The 22,715-nt window shown below is 36.9% G+C and overlaps 1 protein-coding gene across 2 annotated transcripts in view; it reads right to left on the bottom strand.

Moving 5' to 3' along the window:
• The window catches only part of LOC138046922 (mediator of RNA polymerase II transcription subunit 13-like), a 49,341-nt gene extending 32,823 nt beyond the window's left edge, over positions 1 to 16,518 (bottom strand). Inside the window, exons 1-3 of one of the 2 annotated variants that reach the window (XM_068893548.1) lie at positions 16,341 to 16,518; positions 2,295 to 2,550; positions 799 to 883 (exon numbers count right to left, since the gene is read on the bottom strand). In XM_068893548.1, coding sequence (XP_068749649.1) covers positions 799 to 883; positions 2,295 to 2,550; positions 16,341 to 16,409 — 410 coding nt within the window. In that variant the 5' untranslated portion in view covers positions 16,410 to 16,518. The remainder of the gene's footprint in view (positions 1 to 798; positions 884 to 2,294; positions 2,551 to 16,340) is intronic. The other variant, XM_068893549.1, reaches the window with a different exon arrangement.
• Positions 16,519 to 22,715: the final 6,197 nt, after the last annotated feature.

A 22,715-nucleotide genomic window follows, 5' to 3' on the forward strand; every position in this document is an offset into this window, starting at 1 on the left:
AACATAGAGCAAGATTAACCACCCATGTTATATATTTTCAAAATATTTTCCCTAAAAATGGGCAGTCAAATCTCATACTCATTCTCGTCTTCGTCCTAGAATCTAAAGGTCCGTATATTGGCTCCTGGGAGTGAGACTTAACAGATTTTACTCTGTCTAACGCCAGATGATTTCAATCGTCAACCGGGGGTATCGTGGGGCACCTAGGTCCATTAAGATGTCCTGTTAAACCCTACCCTACCTGGGTGTATGACTTATAGATTTTACTCTGCCTAACATCAGATGATTTTACTTGCTGATAGGGGGAACTTGAGGTGGGGATTGGGTTAAGCTTCTGCCTTGATTCTGTGAAACAGTGCTCAGAGTTTAAGCTCAACAAATAAAATGATTTCAGACAAACAACACGCCTTGTTAAAGCACTTTGATATCTTCCGTCCAAGGATGGGAAATACATGAATAATAATAATAATAATAATAATAATAATAATAATAATAATAATAATAATAATACTGTACTTTCCCACGTATAAGTTGACCCCCTAATTTGTGAGGACAAAAGTGTAGTTTTCTTACATGTAGATACCCGTGTACAAGTCAATCTGTTTTGGGGGCAAAATACCGGTTTCTTTCTTTGCAAGAGATTGTTTTCTTGCAAAACTAATCTTGCACTTTTGAGACATTGTTTCAGGTACAACGAACACGAAAAAAAAATCTTAAGTCTCAAAATGACATTTACGCACTTCATCAAAATCATAGCAGAGTTCACCATGTGTATAAGAAGGCACAGATAAAAATTACCTTTCTAGTAAATTATGCAAAGCTTTAAACAGCAGTGACCTTGGTTCATGAGGCAAACCATCCTCCCAGCACCCATGGCATGATTCTAAAAAGTCAAATAGTAAGAAAAGAACACCACATAATTACATGTATTGATCTTCGATATTGGCACCAGGCATGAATTTCACAAAAGCAGCAAAGCTTTTTATGCACTAGAATGCAACTTGAATGCAATTAAAAGCAGGGTTTTCAACAACAATTTTGGTAGGCAGAAAAACTTGAAGAGTAGGCGGAGAACGGACAACGCACACAAAAGGAACACTTTCTAAGGGCATGAGCTTGTAGCAGTGTCCAGGAGTATCCTCCCCCAGAAAAATTTGAAATGCATTTCCTACATCCTGGAGCACAAATTAGTGTATTTGAACACAACACTAATATCATTAAAGTTTGGCTTTTTATGCAGAGAGAGTACATGACCCACGGGATATCTGTTGCAGGTCATTTTGTTCCTTAGGTTAAATTGCAACCAAACTAGGTCATTTTGTTTCAACGTGGGTCAACTTGTGTCTACCTAGCTCAAGTTGTTTCATCCTAGATCAGTTTGGGGCAGGTACAAAACACAGGTCACAGGTCATTGTTTTATCAATAAAGAAACAACCCGAACTGTTTACAAAATAATGCTAACATTAGACCTAAAAACTTTTTTAAAGCCTTTTTAGGCTTAAGGTTAGCTTTAATGAATGTTTAGGATACTATGATCTCTAAAGGTAAAACAATGACCTGTGACCTGGGTTTTGTACCTGCCCCAACTTGATCTAGGTTGAAACAACTTGATCCAGGTTCAAACAAAATGACCTATTTAGGTTGCAATTTAACCTACATGTAAGAAACAAAGTGACATATCCACTTAATTAAACGAGCTCTCAACAATCAGTCATTTTCTATCCATACAAAATTTGTTAAAATGGCCTGACATAGCCCCCTATAAGGCTCTTTTGCATTCTGTACAGCTGCGTGCATTGTATTTCATCTGTCTTGACTGAAAAGACCTTTCCAGATGTCACTGTGTCATGTTTCAAACGTAGTTAGTAAATCAGGCAGCTTACATCAACTTCTGGACTGCTGCCTCAAAACGCATGTGCTCAATCATTGATCACCGCACTTGACACAAACGTGGACACAGAAGTCGCCGCCGAAAATACTCCAAATTTGGGCTTCAATAGTGGAAGTTTTTGGATATTTCAGGCACCACCATGTAATGCAGTTCTTAATGGTACATGTATTTTAATTATTTGAGATGCAACTAATCCTTTAGTACCTCAAAAAGTTCAAAACACGACACTCTGCAATTATGATGCTTTTTTTTTCCATTTTTCAAAGTATATTGCAAAAGTGGCTTTTTTAAAGCGCATCATACATTCAAAAAAGTGCCATCATGGCTTTTCGGACCCTAACGTTTTTTGAAAACCTCTGAAAGAAATACATGTCGGCTTGAGGTGAATTATCTCATGGTTTACCTTTCAGTTCTGCAGAAACAATCCCTTGTAAATTAGGATCATCACCAAACCAGAATATCCACAACTCCTTTGCACTGTTGATGCTGTTTGTATCACGATTTGATTGACAACCTGTCAATGGGCTCCTCCGCCATGCACACAAGATGTCATGATTGAGGACCAATGAAAATGACTTTAACACAGGATCCTCGATGGGGTTGCCTCCACATGCTTGGCTGAAAACATACTTCCTCCACTTCAAGCCACATAAATCAGTCTGAATAATAGAATAGAGGTAATAATTACTACTAACTGTACTGTATTTCAACTGCAGAAATTGAAATACACGAGAGTTGGAGGTTGGGAAAGTGGTGATGATCTCCAACTCTCATGCAAGCCTGCAAATAAGCACTGGTCATTTGTCCGGTAAATTTGAGGTTTTGACTGGCAAACAATCAGTCTGACCGCACAGGCTGACTAGGGTCTTCTGTTACGAAGCAAAATAAATTATATTTTCACTCCAGAAAGCCAAATGCGAAGGTGGCCTTTTAATATAAATTATGGCCGTGGAGCATAATGGCTAAGTTTCATTTTGATTTGTTTTCATTTGCACCTTACGTTTCACGGCATCTTACGGTCAATGCTACGCCCAAACTGTAAACACACCCACCCATATTCATGTAGTTTGGATTTCAAAATTCGCAAGAGGTGTTTCGCGAAACTCATTTACATTGATTAAATTAAATACACTGCAATGTTAACACAAACAAAAGCTGAAACATTTCAGGATTTGTACAAATGTATTTTGTTCGACTACAATGACAAAAAAAGAAAGCAAAAACATTAGAATAGAACAAAAAGACAAAAGGAACAATAATTATTGTCAACACAGCATTAGGCAGTGCACGTATGTTTTGCTCGTTTTCAATGTCACGAAACAAAAAAACAAATTTGAAACCGTTCAATAAAAGAAGCCAACAACTTGAAATGTTGTAAAGACAAATATATAAACCACCTCTCCAATTCTCAGGTCTGTGCAGTACATCGTTTCTGAGTTATTAATTTGCCTAAGCATTTCACACGATGCCGCCATGTTGGCGGAACGTCCTTGGCCCACCGAAATGGCAGCCAGTAATCAACAAAAACACCTGGAGTCACTTTGCCACGAAAGCGCTTACTTTCGCTCATGAGATAAAAATACATGTGTATGAAGACATATCATTATGTACTTGAAACGTTCGAACTTCTGAGAATCATAGGAAGAAACATGTTTTTCAACTAGCTCTGTACTGTATCATGGTGTTACGCAAGGTGACAATTCGGAAATTCAAAATGCTGTATTTTCAAAACAAAGATGTTACAGAACTGGAAATAAGATTTATTTCTACCGGTACATGTAGCTCGTCTGCAACCCTCGTTCAGATAAAAATTCAGAAGACCTCGCGATTTTCATTTTGTAAATTGATGATGTCACTGTGGAAACCATCTAGACGCCAATTTTTACTTTGCTCAAATTACAATGTCGAAGATGTATCCTTCCCTGATCAAGTCAAGATCGCTACAATGAAAACTCTGTTGAGATTTATTGATTAAATAACAACAATGTCTCTTTAGATTTTAAACACTGTTTAATGTAAAAGAACAAATTTTCATATTAAGTGGACTATAGTAGACAAAATCAACGTATAATCATTGTGGCAGAAAAGTGCTTTGTTCCAATTTGCTTAAATTAAATACTGTGCCTCGTAAAATATGTCGCATTATTTCCATGCTCCAGTGATTTCCTGTCTGTGATTCACTGAAAATACATGTGCACGTGAATATTTCAAACATTAAATATACTGTTAAGTATTAAATACATTGGTCCCAAAAAACTTCTAAAAACTCGTAGGTTGCATTTTTAGCTTTGATTGGTCACCAAGAAATATCAGAGTACTATTACACAAATTGGGTTCAATGAGTAGTGTATCATATGTAAATCTGGTCAATGTTCCAAGAAATTTTGTTTTTCAAATTGTTCCCATTTGCTTGAACCGTGTCACACATGACCATCACCTGCGGCTATTTCAATTCTTTATTAATACTTCGACTTGCAGAGAAGAGCAGTTATATCCCTGTGGAACTACAGACATTTTGAATGGAATCTTGAAAGATTTTCTTAAAATTCCTCCAAAAGCAACTGTGCCTTCCCACATGAATCTTGACTTGACGTCAAGTGATTTTACTTCATAAGACCTTGCACATGATTCCAATCGTGCTACAGCACAAAAGTAATACTTTCATGTCTGAAGTTAAATCATGAAACACAAGGATTTTCCTGTCAATCAAATAGCAGGCTACCATGTTTTGGTTGCTAACGGCTACAGACAATGCAAAAGACTTGAGCCATTTGAAAAAGTTTTTAAAAATTAAAAAAAAAAAAGACAATGAAAATGAGAGGCCGGGCAACTTATGAAGTGGTCTGCCACAGGCCTCCCACTTAACAAGTGTGGACATTTTTTTTGTCCGACCAGGGTGGCTGCATGTCAGGACAAACCTTGTCCCTAGCATGACCACTTGGACTGGGATTTTGTCCAAATTTGGACCCCACCCGTACGTATAGTTGAGTGGACAATAATTATCATTATTCCCAACATCCACAAACACAGGGAACTGGACATCACCTTCACTGAAAACGTTCTTCATTGGTTGTCTCCAGAAAGAAATGCATTCCTTAGTATCAACATTCATTGAACAGCATAAGATCACCTGATGTACAAGTATACTTCGTACGCATGACAAAATAATATTATACCAAGATAATAATAATAAGCCTCAAAGGCGCTTAAAGATTCTACTCAGCAATATCAACTTTAGAAAAAAAACATTATGCCCAAGCTTAAAAAAATTCCTCAAAGGTTGTATTGGTTAAGAATTAACGCTGAGCCGCAGTGATCATTCATTTCATGGGAACAACAAAATTCTAACAAGAATAATATACATGTATTGTTACATCAACTGAACAAAACTACTGTAAGTACTCTTGATAGTTATAATATTCATGTACTACAGAATTATAGTTGACTAATAATTATTTCAAAATATAAATAGTTGGAATCTAAATATGCTCAGAAATGAAAAGGATGTTGTTATCAAGTAAAACATGCACAATACAGTTAATTACGTATCACATAAAAGCAATCAACTATTCTTGAAAGGTAGAACTATTTTAAAACTAGAGAAAAGGGTGCATGTACATGATGTGATACTCGCATCTATAAAAGGTATTTCAGGAACGTTTGTCAAACACATCAATATCAAAAATGACAGTACTGTAAATTGAAAAGTCATTAGTTATTTTGTAAAGGATATTATCACATAACTGTTGATTTTTATACACTTTTGTGCCCTATTGACATTCACAGCTAACATCCAATACACAGATTGAAAAAAAAAACTTAATTTCGTATTAAACAGTACTACTGTAAAGTCTACAGTACAATTTTGAAATGTTGTGCAATTAGCTTTTTTTTTCATTGTGTTATTTTAACATTCTGACATAGAATAAATATTGAACATGTATTTCACAATTTGTGTCCATGTTACCAGGTGATCTAAAATTACATCCTTATTAAAAGAGGGAGGCTATCACAGAATTTTTTTTTTTCTAATTTTATGACTTGGTATTTGACCATACGAATATAATGCATTGTACTCTGAAATAACCACTAATAACTGTAAAACATAAAATAAATACAACAAAATAACAGTACATACACACATACATACATACAAGCATGCACAATAGGCCATTTTACAGTTGTTTGCTCAGTGACCTACTGTATGGCAGACCCTATGGATGGCTGTAAGGCTGCCAGTGACCTTGCAATGATACAGACCTCGCTGCTTTTTATCATGTACATTTTGGTCTTGTTATTCAAATTAGACAACATGTCCATGAACACTGGAAGAGGAAAAGGTTCGTATCAAAACAGGGTCACCAGCAGCCTCACTTCCATTCTTTGGTCAGGTAACATACATGTAGCTACAACAGTTACTGTAAAATGGTCTTACTATTGACCTTTGACCAAGTCAGTATTGACTCTACTACAGCTCTTGCCACATTTTCTGGCAACAAGAGGAATCATGAAGCCTGGAAGGCAGCCTCCTTCTCATGCGTTGACCAGCAGCAGGTCAGAGCCTCGCCAGAATACAAGCTGTTCTGATCACACAGGTGCCTCCAAGTTGAGCCCTTTAAAGTAATCAAAAACCTGGGGTACACTGCAGCAGCAGGCCTATGAAACAGCCAAGTCTCATCTAGAATGAAAGTATGGTGGGAAACGCAGAGTGATGACATTACGACTTCAGGAATAATGTAAGAGAAGGGAATAAGGAAGGTGTTTGAACAATTGGTGGAGCTATTAGATGCAGTAGTAGTTAACCTTACAGATGCGAACCAGGAAGCAGAGTTCGACAATAGGCCCCTGGATATCACTATACAACACAAGTTCAACAAGAATCTTCTGGTAGAGTATAGGCAGTGGGTCTGTGACAACCGTAGATTTGAGAGTGTAAAGACTGTAAGAGAGTTTATTGACAGAGGGTCAGAGTTTTTTTACCACAACTTCTGAAACAATAACAGGTGTACTCAGAGGGTCCACAAAAGAGCGAGCATTCCTTGCCAAAGAAGACCCTGACCCCAAGAAGATGTGCAGAAATGCAAAGCCCACAAGGAATCTCATGGTTTCGTAGCCTGTGAGAACTTTAAGAAAATGTCAATAGATGACAGTCACGAATGGAACATAGCTAAAGAGCATACATGTAAACTGTGTTTTAGATGTCTCAGTGATGGACACTGTGGAGAAGCATGCTTCAGGAGCAGAGTAGATTCTGTGGATTGAAAGGGTGTCGTTCCCGCCGTTATCGGTTGCTTCATGACGATCTAAAAAAGAGGAGACAGCAGTGGTAGCTAAAGAAGGCGATTCATCAAACGCATCAAGAGCCAATGTCACCACTGAGGGGGAGTCCATCCCCTGAGAAGCATGGCTATTCCAATGCAGTTTTCTAAAGAAGGTAGCAACCTTGTTTGGCCCTTTGGGTTTCCTGTCTCCATACACAGTGCATACAAAAGTTCTACTTTAAGAGATGTGGGCAAGTGGTGTGGACTGGGACAAGCCATAAGCTGTCATCTTGTTGCATAAAGATCACCTGTTGCACCCCTGCAGACCATCAGTATACCTCAATTACAGTTAATGGTTGCGGTTTTGGGACTTCAAACCATTGGTTCGGTGGCATGGACATACAGTGTACATGTAATATACTGGATCCGTGGACAGAGCTGGAGGTTCAAACCATTTGTGGCAAATAGTGTGGGTGAGATTCAACCCTTGTGGAGATACAGTATGTTCTGCTGACAAGAGGTCTCAGTGTCTCAGCTCTTGATGAAGAGGGAAGATGGTGGAGTGGACCATCACTCCTTGAACAAGACCCTTCTGAGTGGCCTCAGACTAGAATTGTCAAGAGAGAAGTCCAAAAATTATGCCAGGCGAAAGAGCTAAGAGTGGAGCAGACATTCGCTTCATTGATCACCATAGGCCGGCTACAGCCTCAGAGATACTCAAGTTGGATGAAACTGACAAGAACTGCAGCTTGGGTCAACCCCTTATAGAGAACTGCCGTCTACCAATTGCCATCCTGGGTTCCGCGGATATTACAGACTCAGAACTTCTGAGTGCAATTGTGGGAGCAGAAGGTTAAATCAACTCCAGACCATTGACCTACCAGTCAAGCGACCCTATTGATCTGACCCCTCTCACCCAGAATCATTTGTTACATGTACATGGTCAAACGGGAGGTAGATTTGCACCCCATAGTGTTGACACTGGAACTATCAACCCAAGAAAAAGACTTCTCTTAAGTTTTGTTGATATTTCATGTCAAGAAGGGAGAATGTTACGAAGGAAAATTGTTGGTATACCTGTACACGCGCACATGCATAGTCCCCTTTTTATCTGAGCACAAGGTCTTGAAGTTTGTACTTTGTTTTTGAGTGAGATAAAATTAAATCGTTCAAGTTTCTTCAACTTTATTGTGGACTCATTGTTTTGAACCAATTATCCTGGAGAACAAGTAACATTGCCCAAAGCCGGGGGTAGCAGGAAATTACTCTACTCAAAAAGATTAATGGAGCTAAGCCAGTTAAAAGGAGGATGTTAAGAAACCCCCCTGTACAGCTATGAATCAAAATTGGATCCACTTAATGCCATGAATTAACTGAACAATGATGTGGAAAATGCTGAAAAAAGAAACAGCAGTGTATGCAAGAGGTCGGTTTTTCTCAAATGGTGCTTAAAACTTGTTGAATTTCAACATACCATTTCACCTACTCACATGTACAGGCCCCTTTATGGCCCCTCATTAAACCACACTATACTTTCTCTTATGTTTTCCTTATTGATCAACGGTACATGTAAAATAATGAAAATTATACTGTAAGACGTGTTTCACGACGTTGACATCAGAATTTACATTGCACCTTTAAATTAACAGGTTGAAAGTCTTGACTCCAAACACTGAGAATCAAGAACTTTTTAAGAATAATAGTCTGTAAGAGTTCTGAAAGATCTCAACAAGATTATTATTCAATAAATAAATTTTCAACACAAAAACATAAAACAGCCATGAAAGCCTTTTGTATAAGGCCTACTTCACAAGAAGAACAAGAAGACACAATGTGCACATGTACATTGTATCCTACCAAGTGTGCAGGAAATGGATGTTTCTGCTGCAGAATGAGACAGATGTCTCATTTAATCAACCTACTCATTCAACCCACAAACATGAGTACTGGTAAATGATTATCGCTCAATCACAATCAATGTCCATCTCTGTCTGTTTCGGCTCACCAGCGCTACATGTTCCTTGTAATAAATTCTCTTTCCTCTGAGAAATTCTGTCTACTTTTTTTAACACAGTGGCTAATAATGATAAACGTTTGGTTAACCATGTAGATTTTATTTTGAAAATGCCAGTTGGTTTTATTTGCCAAAGGAGGATCTCTGTAAAAGGCCAAAAGGTGGAAAATACATGTACTGTAAGTAATCCTTGACCGTGCTACTCAGACAAACTTAATTAATACAGTATCATCAATCTGGTGAAACACCAAAATTTCAATGGATAAAGTCAGCTTCCAAACCATGCACAGAGTGCAGGAACATGATCAGAAACTTTTCTGTTAGAAATGAGCCAGATTATGGAGAGCTTTCACCTTCTTCAAGGGCAAAAGTGTTTTCTTTTTCAAAAGTCTTTACATAGAAAATCAATCAATAAAGGATGTGATCAAACACAGGAAATCCTTCTTAAAAGTCTCACATCTGCCATTGCAAAAACAGAGGAAGGTAAGCATAATACAGTCATGTACATGTACATGTAGATTTCACTGCTATTAGCATCATTTGGATTTTTTCCAAGGATCTTGTCTGAGACATGATTGCAAAATAATCTCCATACAACCACTTTTTTCAGCAGAGAGCTTTAAGTTTGGTAACCTAGTCATAGAATTGTTGCTCTTCTTGCTTTTCAAACTGCAACTTAAAGAATCTTTAATGACCAAAAGGTGCATTGCAATCAATAACAAAACTGGCATGCATACATGTATTTTTAATAATAAATGGAATTGCCCTATTTCAAGCAATTTTATTCCAGCTATTTGGTAATTTATTAATTAATTAAGGCAAAATTAAACATAAATTAATAGCAGCTAATTTGTAGTTATTACGGGTTATTTTGTTAGCACAGCTTGTAATGCATCTGTATTGTTTGTTTAATTAGTTCCTTCTGTCTCTTCTAGTTTAGTCACATGTACATGTATTTTTTAAATTTCTTTTCGGTTAGTTGTACAAGTATAATCAACATAAAAATAAAGAAACGAACAAACAAGTCAGGAACAACAGCTAGCTTTCATAAACACATGTCATAATTTGAAATGAAAATATCACATTCTCAAATTTCATCTACAGAATCTACAATGGCAAAAACTATTGATGTTCAACAGATTTCTTTTGACAAGTCACGTGACACTAAAGGATTTCCACCTACAAATTCAACTGTGAGATCTATCTTGTACTAACGTTACAATGAACAAGAAGTACAAGTTGGCCCAGCACATATTTAACTCTTCCATTAGGTCACCTTTTTAAAAGGATTTCATCCAAAGACTCACAAGTTGAAAAAAAAATCTTCGACTAGTGACGCAACAACTTCACAGGAAAGCATTGTTCTAAACAACTTCCATTTTCAGAATGGTCACCCTTCAGGATTATTTTTAACAAAACCATCTTGTCCATGTACACTTTCATAAAGAACACCAACATGAATAACTATTAAAAACAATGGTCAACTAGTACTTTAACATTATCCAAAAAAGCAGGGTGCTCAAAGACACTAAGTTATCACTCAACACTCGAGGCTTTTGACTCCAAGCTGATAACCAGAAATTACAACCAGGTCAATGATAACTAATTATTCAAGGTCTGATGAAGACTTGGGGATTATCTAAACAAGATCTGTGATTGAAGCTTCAGGGACTAAACCGCAACAAATACCATGCTTTTTAATGACATTAAACAGGTTGTGAAAGGTATTTTTTTCTCTATCTAAAAATTACAGCAACAATAATATTGAGAACCCAGAAACTATCCTTTTGACAAAGGAATCATTTCTATAATTACATTAAATGAGTAACAGAGACCTTACACATAAAATGTAACAGCCCCTTAACCTGCAGGTTACATATACATGTACATGTTTGTACTTGTAACAATCAAAAAGCAAATTTATAATGTGTGACTGCCTCTACCAGACTGCCTATACCAATCTACTGCTTCTCTATTGTCACCTTTCGTGGCAGCACTGAGAATACATGTAGACTTGTCATGAAAAGAAAGTAAACCGCCCCAATGGTGATATAACTGAAAATAATGCCCTATATTTTAAATGGACAAAATGTTTAATTTGCTTCAACAAACAACTTAAATTCCTAAAGCAACTACCCTTGAAATTAGAAGGTTGTCACTTTTAAATAATACAATAGTCTTCAAAGAAGGGTCCCAAAATAACTGCACTAATTATAATGAGTCATTCTGAGATTTAAAGATACTGTATATTTCCCAGCAAACTAAACTGTCAGTGACATAAAAATGTACATTTGTAAACAACTGGAATGTGCCCTTGCACAACATACATGTATTTGTATGTGATAATAACGATATCTCCATGATGACCTACAATTGTAGCTTGTTGCATGCTTTAAGCTCTACATATTATATATTGCATTAGGATGAATGGACCAATCAGAAAGCAGATTCACTTAATGTCTTGTGTGTCGGACAACTTCAATGAAAATCAGAAAAGATGAAAGTTTCTCATGTCTGTAACCAAAACACACAAGTTCATACCTCATGTCTGCTGGTGAAACAATACACAAGTTGCTACTTCAGAAAGCCTTGTGCAATGTACACAATTAAATATACTGACTTGATACCCTTGAGCTTAAGGCTAGAGGCTAAAAACTAAATACTGTAGATGTATTCTTATCTTATATTATTAAACACCTGAACGATTTCTTGTTCTTTACAATTTAATGTTAATTTAGTCTGTATTAATCTCTTATCCCCTACTTCTGGGATAAATTTTTGCTTCCAAAGCTTGTTTTGAGATAAGACATTTAAGGAGTTTGAAAAATTAATGAGGCTGATGAATTTAGATTGGAAACCAAAGTTCAAAGTTAATTTCATTAGATGCTGTATAGCCATAATTTGCATCCAAAGGCATTAGGCTGTCAAAAATGTTTTCATAAGAACAAAACCATTGCAAAAAAGTGAACAGCACTGGGCTCGTACAGTGTATGTGTCCTTGTTTTGACCATTACAATTAAAATGTTGTAGCTCTAGTAAAGTTCCACAACTAACAGAACTGTCAAAGTTGTAGATCTTCCACACCTGTTAACAACCCTAACAATGTAAAAAAAAAACCTATTGCAGCACAGTTTAAATGAACCTCTAATAAAAAAATAGAATATTTCTATGAAAGAATAAGAACACGTTATCTTGCTTGCCAACATGCAAATACAGTCCATAACTGCAACTGTTTTAAGTCACGAATTTTAGTTTAGGACAAATTAATTTTATAATCCTTTGAGAAGACGACTTATCATGCGTGATTATTCAATATAATATCTCAAACAGTAGATTTTAAAACTTACCCGGAAACTCATAAATACCTGCTCTAGTAACTAGTACTATTTTAATTTGCAATTTGACAAAAATGAACTTACCGGTATGTTTTTCTTCACTACAGTGTAATATCACTATTGTTAAAAACCGCCAATAATTGCATTTTCCTTTAACTTAAATCCTTAGAAAATATACACCTCATTGACTTCCAAACAAGTAGATGGCCTTTGAGATTTGCAAATTTACCACAATAATTAATAAGCAAGAAATGGTATATACCATTAAACATACGGTTAGAGTTTCAAGTTTTTTTTAACAGGAAGTGGAATTTTTGGAGACTTGGAACTCTGAAAACCAACCTGATATAAATTCTTCAAGCAACTATTTAAAAGAGTGATAACTTCAAGCAGGAATTTGCATAAGTCTTTAAAAAAATACAACACCATTCATGTGAAAACATTATAACATGATACATCCCTTTGTAAAGCCTTTTAGTCAATAAACACCGAATGTAGCGATAACATTACACACATTTACAGCTTAATACCATAAACATTTCCATCACATACTAAGCTTAATGTGAGCTCTTGTGACTTTTGCAAGGTGAAACAGATAATGTAAAATGGCTGTCTGTGCTTGTAAATACTTCAAACCAGTCAACCAATTATTAAAATGTTCAAGAAAGAATAATTTCTCCCCACACAAAACAAGTGTGTTTTTTAATGTATATTCGCCACCATCACTAAAAAACTCAATCAACACCGACATCACAGTTTAAAAATGTGGATGGCGTGTACTTCCGACAGGAAGACTGCTTTTCAGTGAACTGAAAAAAATGCATGCAATCACTTATTCAAAAACTTCAAGGTCAGTAAAATACCAAGTGCAACAAATACAGGAAAAACACTAATCATTGCTCAACGTAAGCGAGGATGCCACGAAAACAATAAGGAAACACTAGCTGATATGTCTCCTTTCTGCTTCCAGGAGAAATTCATGATTTCTAAAAAAAGATGACCTTATCTGGCAAAAAGTATTTCTAATATTACATGCAGAATGAAAACACAAGTTTCAGGCATTCAAAACTAAACCAAGCAAACAATATTCTATCAGTTACATATTTTTGCATTTGAAATCTCCTACAGACAGAGGTCCATCAACTTAACTAAGAATTCAATGAAAGATTTTCACCAGAAAGGCTACTAAATGTTTGTCTCACAGAATATGCTAAGCTTTTAACCCTCTTAATCAAAAGATTGCCTTCAAAGATCAATTTCAACAATATCCACTGCTTCCAAAAGTCTTGAAAAATTAATCATACCTCACCAAAGATAGTACAAATTTAATTTCCATTTAATGATCTTTATTTCTCTTTAGCTTTAATCCTCAAATTCTAAAAGTTAGATTCCCGTTTAAATAAATAAAAGAGGTAATAATATTATTATTTTGTGCCCTAAACAATTTGTTTATTTAAAAAGAATGTGAAACTAAGAGAAAAACAACTTGTTTCTTTTCACTTGCTTTGGTCAAACAACTGTTTCCTTAACCCTTTCACTTGCGTAAGTGCCACTGAGACTTACAGATTTTACTCTGTATAACGCCAGATGATTTCACTCGTCAATGGGGAACCCATCAGGAGTGAAAGGGTTAACAACACCTCAGTTCACTCAAAAATCCCATTAACCCCTTTGGTCAATGGGGAACCCCTCGGGAGTGAAATAGTTTTAATAACACAATTCCAGAGTTGGCACTAAGTTGCAATAAAACATTCACTCATATCAATGCTAAAATTAATAACATAAACTGGCACAAATTATTGATGTCTTTTTGGTGTTCAAACTTTGTAAACTGTTCTAACTCAAACCTAAATATCCATACATGTCATAAAAAGGAATGCTTAAAAACAATTACCAAAACATGCTACCCGCAAATTTCTTTTGATTGTGAAGTATGCAAGCAAACTCCTAATGACTAAAAAAACTGTTTTACTTTGAATTTCGGAGCATCATCAACTTGATCACTTAAATTCTCTGTTCCCAATAGACACTCAATATTTTTCAACAGAAATAAAAACTTTTACAACATTTCAAAAATTACAATTTTGTGCTCAAGGGAAACTTTGATTAACATGACACATTTAAAAGATGATATCTTAAAACCCGATGTTAAACGCTCAAATATTCCACTCCGACATTTGATGCTATTTCAAGTGACCGCTTCTTTCCCTCGACAATGACGGAAAAAATTCACGTGCAGATTGCAGACGCCATCGCCTAAAATTCAAGGAACTCGTCATGTGTATGCAATTTCCCCCCCCAAAAAAAATTTTGCGATCACAGGTTAGTGCTATTATTTGTTATCACTAGATGATCTGTTCGCGTGGCAGACTCGCACATTTTGCACAGCTTGTTCATTGCACATTGAAATTGACACTAAAAATCCACAATCTTCTCAAAAAAAAAAAATCTCGTCTCTGTAGTCACAATAAAAGAGAGTAAAATTTCCGGCAACACTGAGTCTTTATAGTTGCACATAATTATCATGCTATAGTACACCTTGCATGAAAATTAATTAACGAACATGAGGAAAACCCGTGATAAATGTTTCATCTTCGTGAAACGCTAGTAGTGAAAAGCGAATAAATGATCGACTCGGAAGGGTCACTGCAACTGGTAAGGGGCTTACAAGAAACACACGGAATGCACCGAAGTAAACAAGTAAAGATCAATTCTTTCTCAATAAAAATCCAGTTGACTGATTAATTATTCAGACTGTCGGTTTCACTCACCAAAGAGTTAGACAGTTCCAAATTTGACACAACACGCTCGCCAAAGTTTGAGAGAGATGTGTGAAGTGGCATGCATTCGGGTAATTTCTGGCTAATTTTACATCGAAAACACGACAACACTTATCAACACAGTGTGGCAAATTCAATCCCGTGGCATATTTAGTGGCCGTGCGACAAAATTAAATACAATACTTAAATCGGCTGTTCCACCGGAAAAATATTGCCCCGCACATTGATTTTTGGTTTGCAGGTAAAATACATACGCATTGAATATTTCGGTTAGGAATCAACAAGATTAAAAGCCAAGCACATTTTTAAGCTTTGGGGACACTATATCTACACTAGAAGAGGAAGAAGTAATCCGAACAAGCATGCACGTATTATCGGAAAAAAAATGTCACCACCGAGACGAGTGGACTACTAGATTAACCTACATTGTAGCTCTTGTCTCGCCTGCTTATAAGCACAACCGCGCAATTCCTTTATAACATCAAAGCTTCCCATTTGATGGAAAACAATAAAAATCCTTGAATGATACGTGTAAACGAATGCCAAGCGCCATAGCATGTTGTTTGTAAACTAAACTGCCGTTGCCCATCAAAACCCACTCTAAGATTGAACTGTAATTCACGTTCGAGTGGGTCTTGTACAAGGCTTCCTCGATCTATTTGTCAGCTTAGAATCGATGCACATATTTTGCTTCAAGGCTCAAAGGGCTTATCATTTCCGATGCAAACTCAAAAAAGAGGGAATTCATAGTACTGTAGGCAATTAAGGAGAATATTTAGAATGAATTAATTCCACCGTTTGTTAAATAGAAGGACATGTTCATTACGACATTCAACTATAACTCGACATCACGCCCGCGAATTGCCTTTGGTTCCGTTAAGTTAACCTCAGATGGCTGACCCAAGATCATCTATTTGCACTACAGCAACACGGCATACTCTTGATAATTGGCAAATAAATATTCACACGTTTCGGGAGCGAGTTACAACCTTACAGAACACTGTAACATGTGACAAGCAGAAATAGAACCCTCACAATCGAACGAAGGAATTGACTTACCAGTGCAAACACATTCGAACAACATTCGTCCAAGTCTGAGCCATGAAGCATGGGATTCGAAGCGGTCATGCTAGGAGCATGACTTCCTAAACATCGGACCTAAATAAACGAGCAAAACTCAAGGAAAAGCGAGCCGCTAATTGTTTTTCGCTCAAAGGAAATCGGAAAATAAGATGGCAGCAAATGACGTTGCCGAGGCAGGCATCAACCGTGCGCTCATTGGCTGGGTTTCGTCATGTGACCCAATAGGCCTGACTTGCTGCTGTCGTGAGGAGTGTTTTCGTCGAAGAGCAAAATATACAATTTATTTAGCACCAATAACTTTTTGATCTCCTCTTGCCAAAAACTGATAACAAACACCAATAGACCAAGCAGATTTTTCTCAATGGCCATTTCATTTGAAGCTAATTTTACGGCAATTGAGTTTATCGCATTTTTTACAGACACTATTTGCAAGCTAAAATCTCCGCGACTTTAATTTGGATAAACCCTGGGGTGTCTTGCAAAAAAGATAATCTCACTGAGAATGGAGAACTGTAAACAAAAAATAACCTCATAGATGGGCGAAGAAAAAATTGAAGAGTATTTTAATTATCTGCTTGTTTTAAAATGGCAGACTGATAACTCGAAAAGGATAAAGTTTTTATTTCAATTTTAATGACTTGTTATCAGTCACTTTAGTCAAGGAATGATGTCTACGACACTGTTGAAAACATACATGAGATTGTAATATTACCAATGTCAAGCTGAGAAGCACCATAATATTCAAAAGCTCCCTTTTGGAACCTGTATTATTCAGCAATAAATTAAACTTTAATAAATAAAATTCTGTACGCATTTTACATAAACTGAGATACAATAGAAATATTAAAAGAGTAGATTTTTTCTTAAGAACTTGAATGATATCGCGTAAAACTGAATCAAATCCTTCACCAGCGAAAATGAGCATACAGACTCAATGTACACGGAATAAAAAAGCCAGTTCCTTAATTAACCTTGGTCAACCATAGTCGGTCCTTACGAAAGCGAACAGGGCAATTCTTTCTTAAAAAGTAGCAAATTTTCTTTTTTCGTAACCCCCGGGTATCCATCCTCTTTGCTGTCGCGTGAAAAAAGTCTTTTCGAAAATCACGGGTTTCTTTTTTTTAAGGGACAAAACTAGTGCAAAACGGAATTCTGTATACGTATTTACAAAAGCAATTTTTTCGGAAAATCCAAGTGACTACAGTAGTTTCAAAGTACATCAAGACGGGAATAACCACAAAATTACTCAGTATTCTTCCATACTACGTTACCATCAAGGATTAACTACAAATGTACATCAGAGTTTACTGAAAGCGCGACCAGTGATTGTCGTTTGGTGGTTAGGTTTCGCGGCAAGCCGCAGTTACTACACTTAGCCGCATAAGCCTTTATAACCTCCATTATTTAAAATTCCAAAAGGGCTGTGTCTTATCTCCCAGCTGAGGAGGCCATAGGTTTGCTTCTGTATTCTCAGGTGTTGTGCAAAAAAAACAGCTTTGTTTGGCGAAAGACATACGCAAGCTGAATTGTTCTGACAGCTCGAAGAGTAAAATACTACTTACAGTACGGACCTCGAACTCGGTTTGTAGCAAGTATGTAATGAACGCAAGCGATTCGAAAATAATTTGCAATATACTGAAACAAACTTAATTAGCTGATGTCTTCAAATCATCGAGGTGACTCCCTGAAAATCACAAATTCATTAATCAAAATCTGAAATACTAGTTCAGGTATATCACTTTTTGAGACAATTGTTAGTTTCTTTATTCAAAGTTGACAAATTTGACAACTCTGTATAAAAAAACAAAAGCTGAGATAAAGTAAACTTTGGTTTCCTCAAATTATAAAGTGACCTTTTGTGGTTTTTCGAGGGAACCTTAATTCCGAGGTTTGAAATATTATTCCGTCATATGTACTATTTTTGGAGAACAGAATACTAGTAAGACCAGTTAGAAAGAAAGAACTAGAAAAAAAATTAATTAAGCAAAATACATTTCAAATCAAATACGCCCCGCTACCACTTAAATTGTGACTGGCCTTCTGGTATAACATCTTCCCTTCAATTAACGATATTAGTCTGCACTCCAATCTCAAGTTTGAGGAAGTCTAAAACGTAGTTTACTAGCTCTTGAAGCTCTTAAAACTGCAATTATACCAAAAAAGATTCTTTAGTCAATGCTTTTCTGTAATCTTTTGACATCATATGTTTTATTTTTTTCAAAGATTTCTCTATCTATATTTAGAAATTTATACTTCTTGAATTTTTTCAACCTACCTATTGTCTTTTAAGTCACCGGTCCCCTTTGACAAAAAATAACAATAATTGCTCTCCTTTGAGAGAAAATGTGGTATTTTACATATCTTTGCAGCCGACAGAGCCTGCCGACAGCAGACAAAATATAAATATAAGTGTTGGTGGACTGAGAAGTACCACGTTCTTTACGGCCATTTATTTCTTACACCAACTACGAGGTGCAAAATAATCCGTATGCTATCGTAAACTTATTAATATTGACTTTCGGGTAAATATGAGCGGACTGAGGTATAAATGATTGAGTGTACTAGGCAATTTGTTTCTCCTGGACGTTAAAATGAAGACAACGGAAACGAATTTAATGACGTCAAAACAGATATCATTCCGGATGAAAAATCAAGTGTTTTTTTTTTCACAGAAATTCGTCTGAGACAAGGCATTGAATTTAAAATTAGACAATTGGTTGCGTGAAAACAACTTGGTTATCCAAAAATAAACTGCACAAAGGAAATTGGAACAAAATCACAATTACAAATTACAATCCAGTTTTGTGACAGGCTTCGTTTGTCACAGTGGTGAAGCAAGCATCAATTGTCACGTCACGTTTTGTTCAACAACTTATATACTTTTTTTCAGGCTGATTTTCTTCAGTCACATATATGTGATGCTTTATTTATCATAATTTTTTCTTGGATATTGTTTGTTCATTTTTGATTTTATGCGGATTAATAAGCTGCATTCCAAAATTGCCTTTAAAAAAAAACTCTTAAAAAGTGAATTTATCCCTACGAAATATTAGTCGTTCGTTAAAGACTGGGCCCGGTTTTTCGAAAGGCGATTAACTTAATCCAGGATTAGCGTTTCTCTCCCTTATTTTTGTTTTTCAAGAATGACTTCTTCTAATTCAAAGTTTTACCGAATATCATCTTTGAACAGCATTTGAGAGTAGAGAAATACACTCCTTGGTTTATTTTTAATCTGAGATTAGCGTTAATCGGCTTTTGAACAACCGGGACCTGGTTTACACTGGGGCGATATAAGCATAAGCAGATAACGAAGTTCACACTTATTGTACAAGCACGCAACAAGAAAGCAAACAAGCGCAGTTAGCTCCAGAAAAAAAAACTCGCTGGAGAATGCGACAAGCCAAGTTTCCAAAATGGTATACGAAGAAGAAATTCTCCTCCTTTCATTGCTGCTATGTAGAAGAACTGACGACGAAAAGAGAGAGAACGAGAAATCAGAAAGACGTCCTTGCCGGCCAGTTGTTCAAACGATCATGCCGATGGATAGCGCTATCCACCGGATAAATCACTATCCAGTGGATAAACACTAGCACAACAATTTGAGTTATCCAGTGGATAGTGATTTATCCGGCCGATAGCGCAATCCATCGTTTGAACAACTGGGGCCTGTTGGCTGAGGGACATTTCCCAAAAGAGGAAAGAACAATCAGAACAAGGTCACTTTCATAATCTGGTATGGGAACAGCAGCTAGCAGACCGAGAATTTTATCTCAGGCCGGGATATATTTCACCTGACAGCAGGTAAAATTGCAAACTGCCCCAGCAAGTTTCTCGTAAAAAGCAGTACCTTCGGTCGCCAGAGGTCGCCATCTTAGGCACTAATGATCTTGAATATCCGCTGGCATAAAAAACAGCAGACACCTCGGTCTTATGCTTATGCCGTTTGTGTTCCACCCGGTTTACACAGTTATTAACGTAACATAAGCAGAAGCGTAAAAAATGGCAAACGATTCCTTTTTGTTATGCTTAGGCTTATGCCACTCCCCGGTTTACACAGCTTATGCAGTATGTTTCTTATGCTTATGCTTAATTATGCTTATGTCACAGTGTAAACCAGGCTTAAGCTCAATTTGACATTTCCAGGAAACAGACACTATATCACTGACATTAAAAAAATTCTTTATTTCATATTAAAGTTGGGTTAAAGTGATTAGGTTTATTCAAGTAACAGTTTTAGAGGCAACTGTTTTCCCAATGAGGATGAGATGATGTATTTTCAATGGTGACTCGGGGATACGTGGAGAAATTCTTTTACATTAGCGTGCCTAGCACTTTTTTTATCGAAAGTAGACGCTTCTTTCCACCGGGGTTGACTTTGAATATGGCCGCGCAAAAACCTGGACCGCAGTCAAACGAGAACGCGAGGGTGCTTTTCGCGCGGCCATTTACTTTCAAACGATCACTCGAAAGTCAACCCCGGTGGAAAGAAGCTTCTAAAATTTACCACACCGCTTGCTACGTAGGCTACTTTTACGCGACTCCGGCGAACCAAGGTTTCAACGTTTCAATCCATGTAGGGGATCTTGAGCAAAGAAGACGTAAGTGACCGAGCATGCGCAAAACAATGGCTCTGCATGCTCCGCGCACTCTGCACGTGCATTTTACATTTTGTTACATTTCGGTCACATCAACATGTGAAATGGCCACACTTGAGGTTATGTGGACTACTTGAGCAAGCGACGATAATTTCTCACTTTACTTGCCACTCATCAATACAGTTTACCAAGAGAAAAAGAGGGGACAGAGAGGGAGGCTCAAGGCGTTGGCCGGGATATGTTATGTCCACGAAAGTTATTTTTAGACGAGCGGTAGTCTTTGTTCTAGCGGAAGTCTGTCTTCTGAGACGTCCGCATGCAGTCTTGCTTCGCTCTCAGGTTCTTAGTGAAAAGAGAAAATGATGGCGCACGTTAAAGGCTGATGAATATATATTTTCTTTCAAACATCGGACCGAGGTTGGCCTGCATGCGGACGTCTCGGAAGACTTCCGCTAGTCTAAAAATAACTTTCGTGGACATGACATATCCCAAGGGCTGAAGCGGGAGCCTCCTTCTCTGTCCCATCATTTTCTCTTGAGTTTACCGATTCAATTCCAGGACGGTTGACGCTCATTTCACATTTTTATGCTTTACAGTCTTGCCTTTTACAAGCGAACTCCGAGAGTTGCAATAATCGGAAAATATATGCAATGAACAACTTTCATATAACCCGCAAGGCATTTTGTTTTCGCCCCAAATTTTTGCAATAACTATTAACCAGTATCAAAAATACCATTGCATTAACCATTGTTTTTTTTTTCTCTTGGGACTTACAATGGTCCCGAGAGAAACTGGAAACAATGCTTATGCAAAATTCTGGAGGTACAAAAAAAGAGTATTATGGTATTTTTGATACTGGCTTATTGTCAACTATTCCCAAGTGCATTTGAAAACAATATTGTATGCCTAATTTTGTGAGGGAAACAAAATGCATTCCGGGTTATATGAAAGTCACTATATTAGGAATGACATTCTTCTTCTTGTCAATGTCGTCTTTGCATACGGGCACACTTGTCACTTTTCACACGAGCGCTAAGGAGGGATGTCGGCTGATGTCAGATTTCTAGTTTGCGGATGGTGGAAAACGACAGCGAGACTTCTGTTTTGTACAATAAATGAAATGATATATGATTGATTTTGATCTTTTGAAAGGGCGTGGTTGGAGTTTTTTTTATTTTATAGCTGAAAACGGCCGTAAGTTTGAATCGCTAGAAGAGAAACCACTGGTAATGCAGTGATTACTGTTGTCTGGATAAAAGCAGTGATGAAATTAATTCAAAAAAAGAAAAACAGGATGTTGCGGCAGTTGCCTCTGCCATCTTCAGAGTGAAATGAGCAATAAATTCCAGTGAAATATAAATACTAGAGAAATTACAATAATAATAGTAATAATTAAGACTATGACAATAGTAATTCAAAATTAAAAAGAAAGTTTAAATTAACAGGTTTGACCTGTGCGTTAAGTGTTGGTTTGTCCCAAAGCAAGTGCAACGCCTCTTTGATTTTAAGAGCAAATCGCGAAGATGCCTGATTGATGATGGCAAAATTGTCACGAGAGCATGCAGAGCGACACGCTAAGGAGCTCTCCAGATGCTTGAAAATGTGTGAGGCCCTGTCCGTTTCCAAGTGTGTCCCTTACAGGTGTGTTGCAATTTTCATGTTGGGAATACCCTTGAGAATATATTCAACAGCGAGATCGATACTCTCTTCCAAAGGAATGTTTGTGAACAAGCCCTCAACGTCAAAGGACATCACC

This window comes from Montipora capricornis, chromosome 4 (assembly GCF_036669925.1).
Source record: "Montipora capricornis isolate CH-2021 chromosome 4, ASM3666992v2, whole genome shotgun sequence".
NCBI classification, from domain to species: Eukaryota; Metazoa; Cnidaria; class Anthozoa; order Scleractinia; family Acroporidae; genus Montipora; species Montipora capricornis.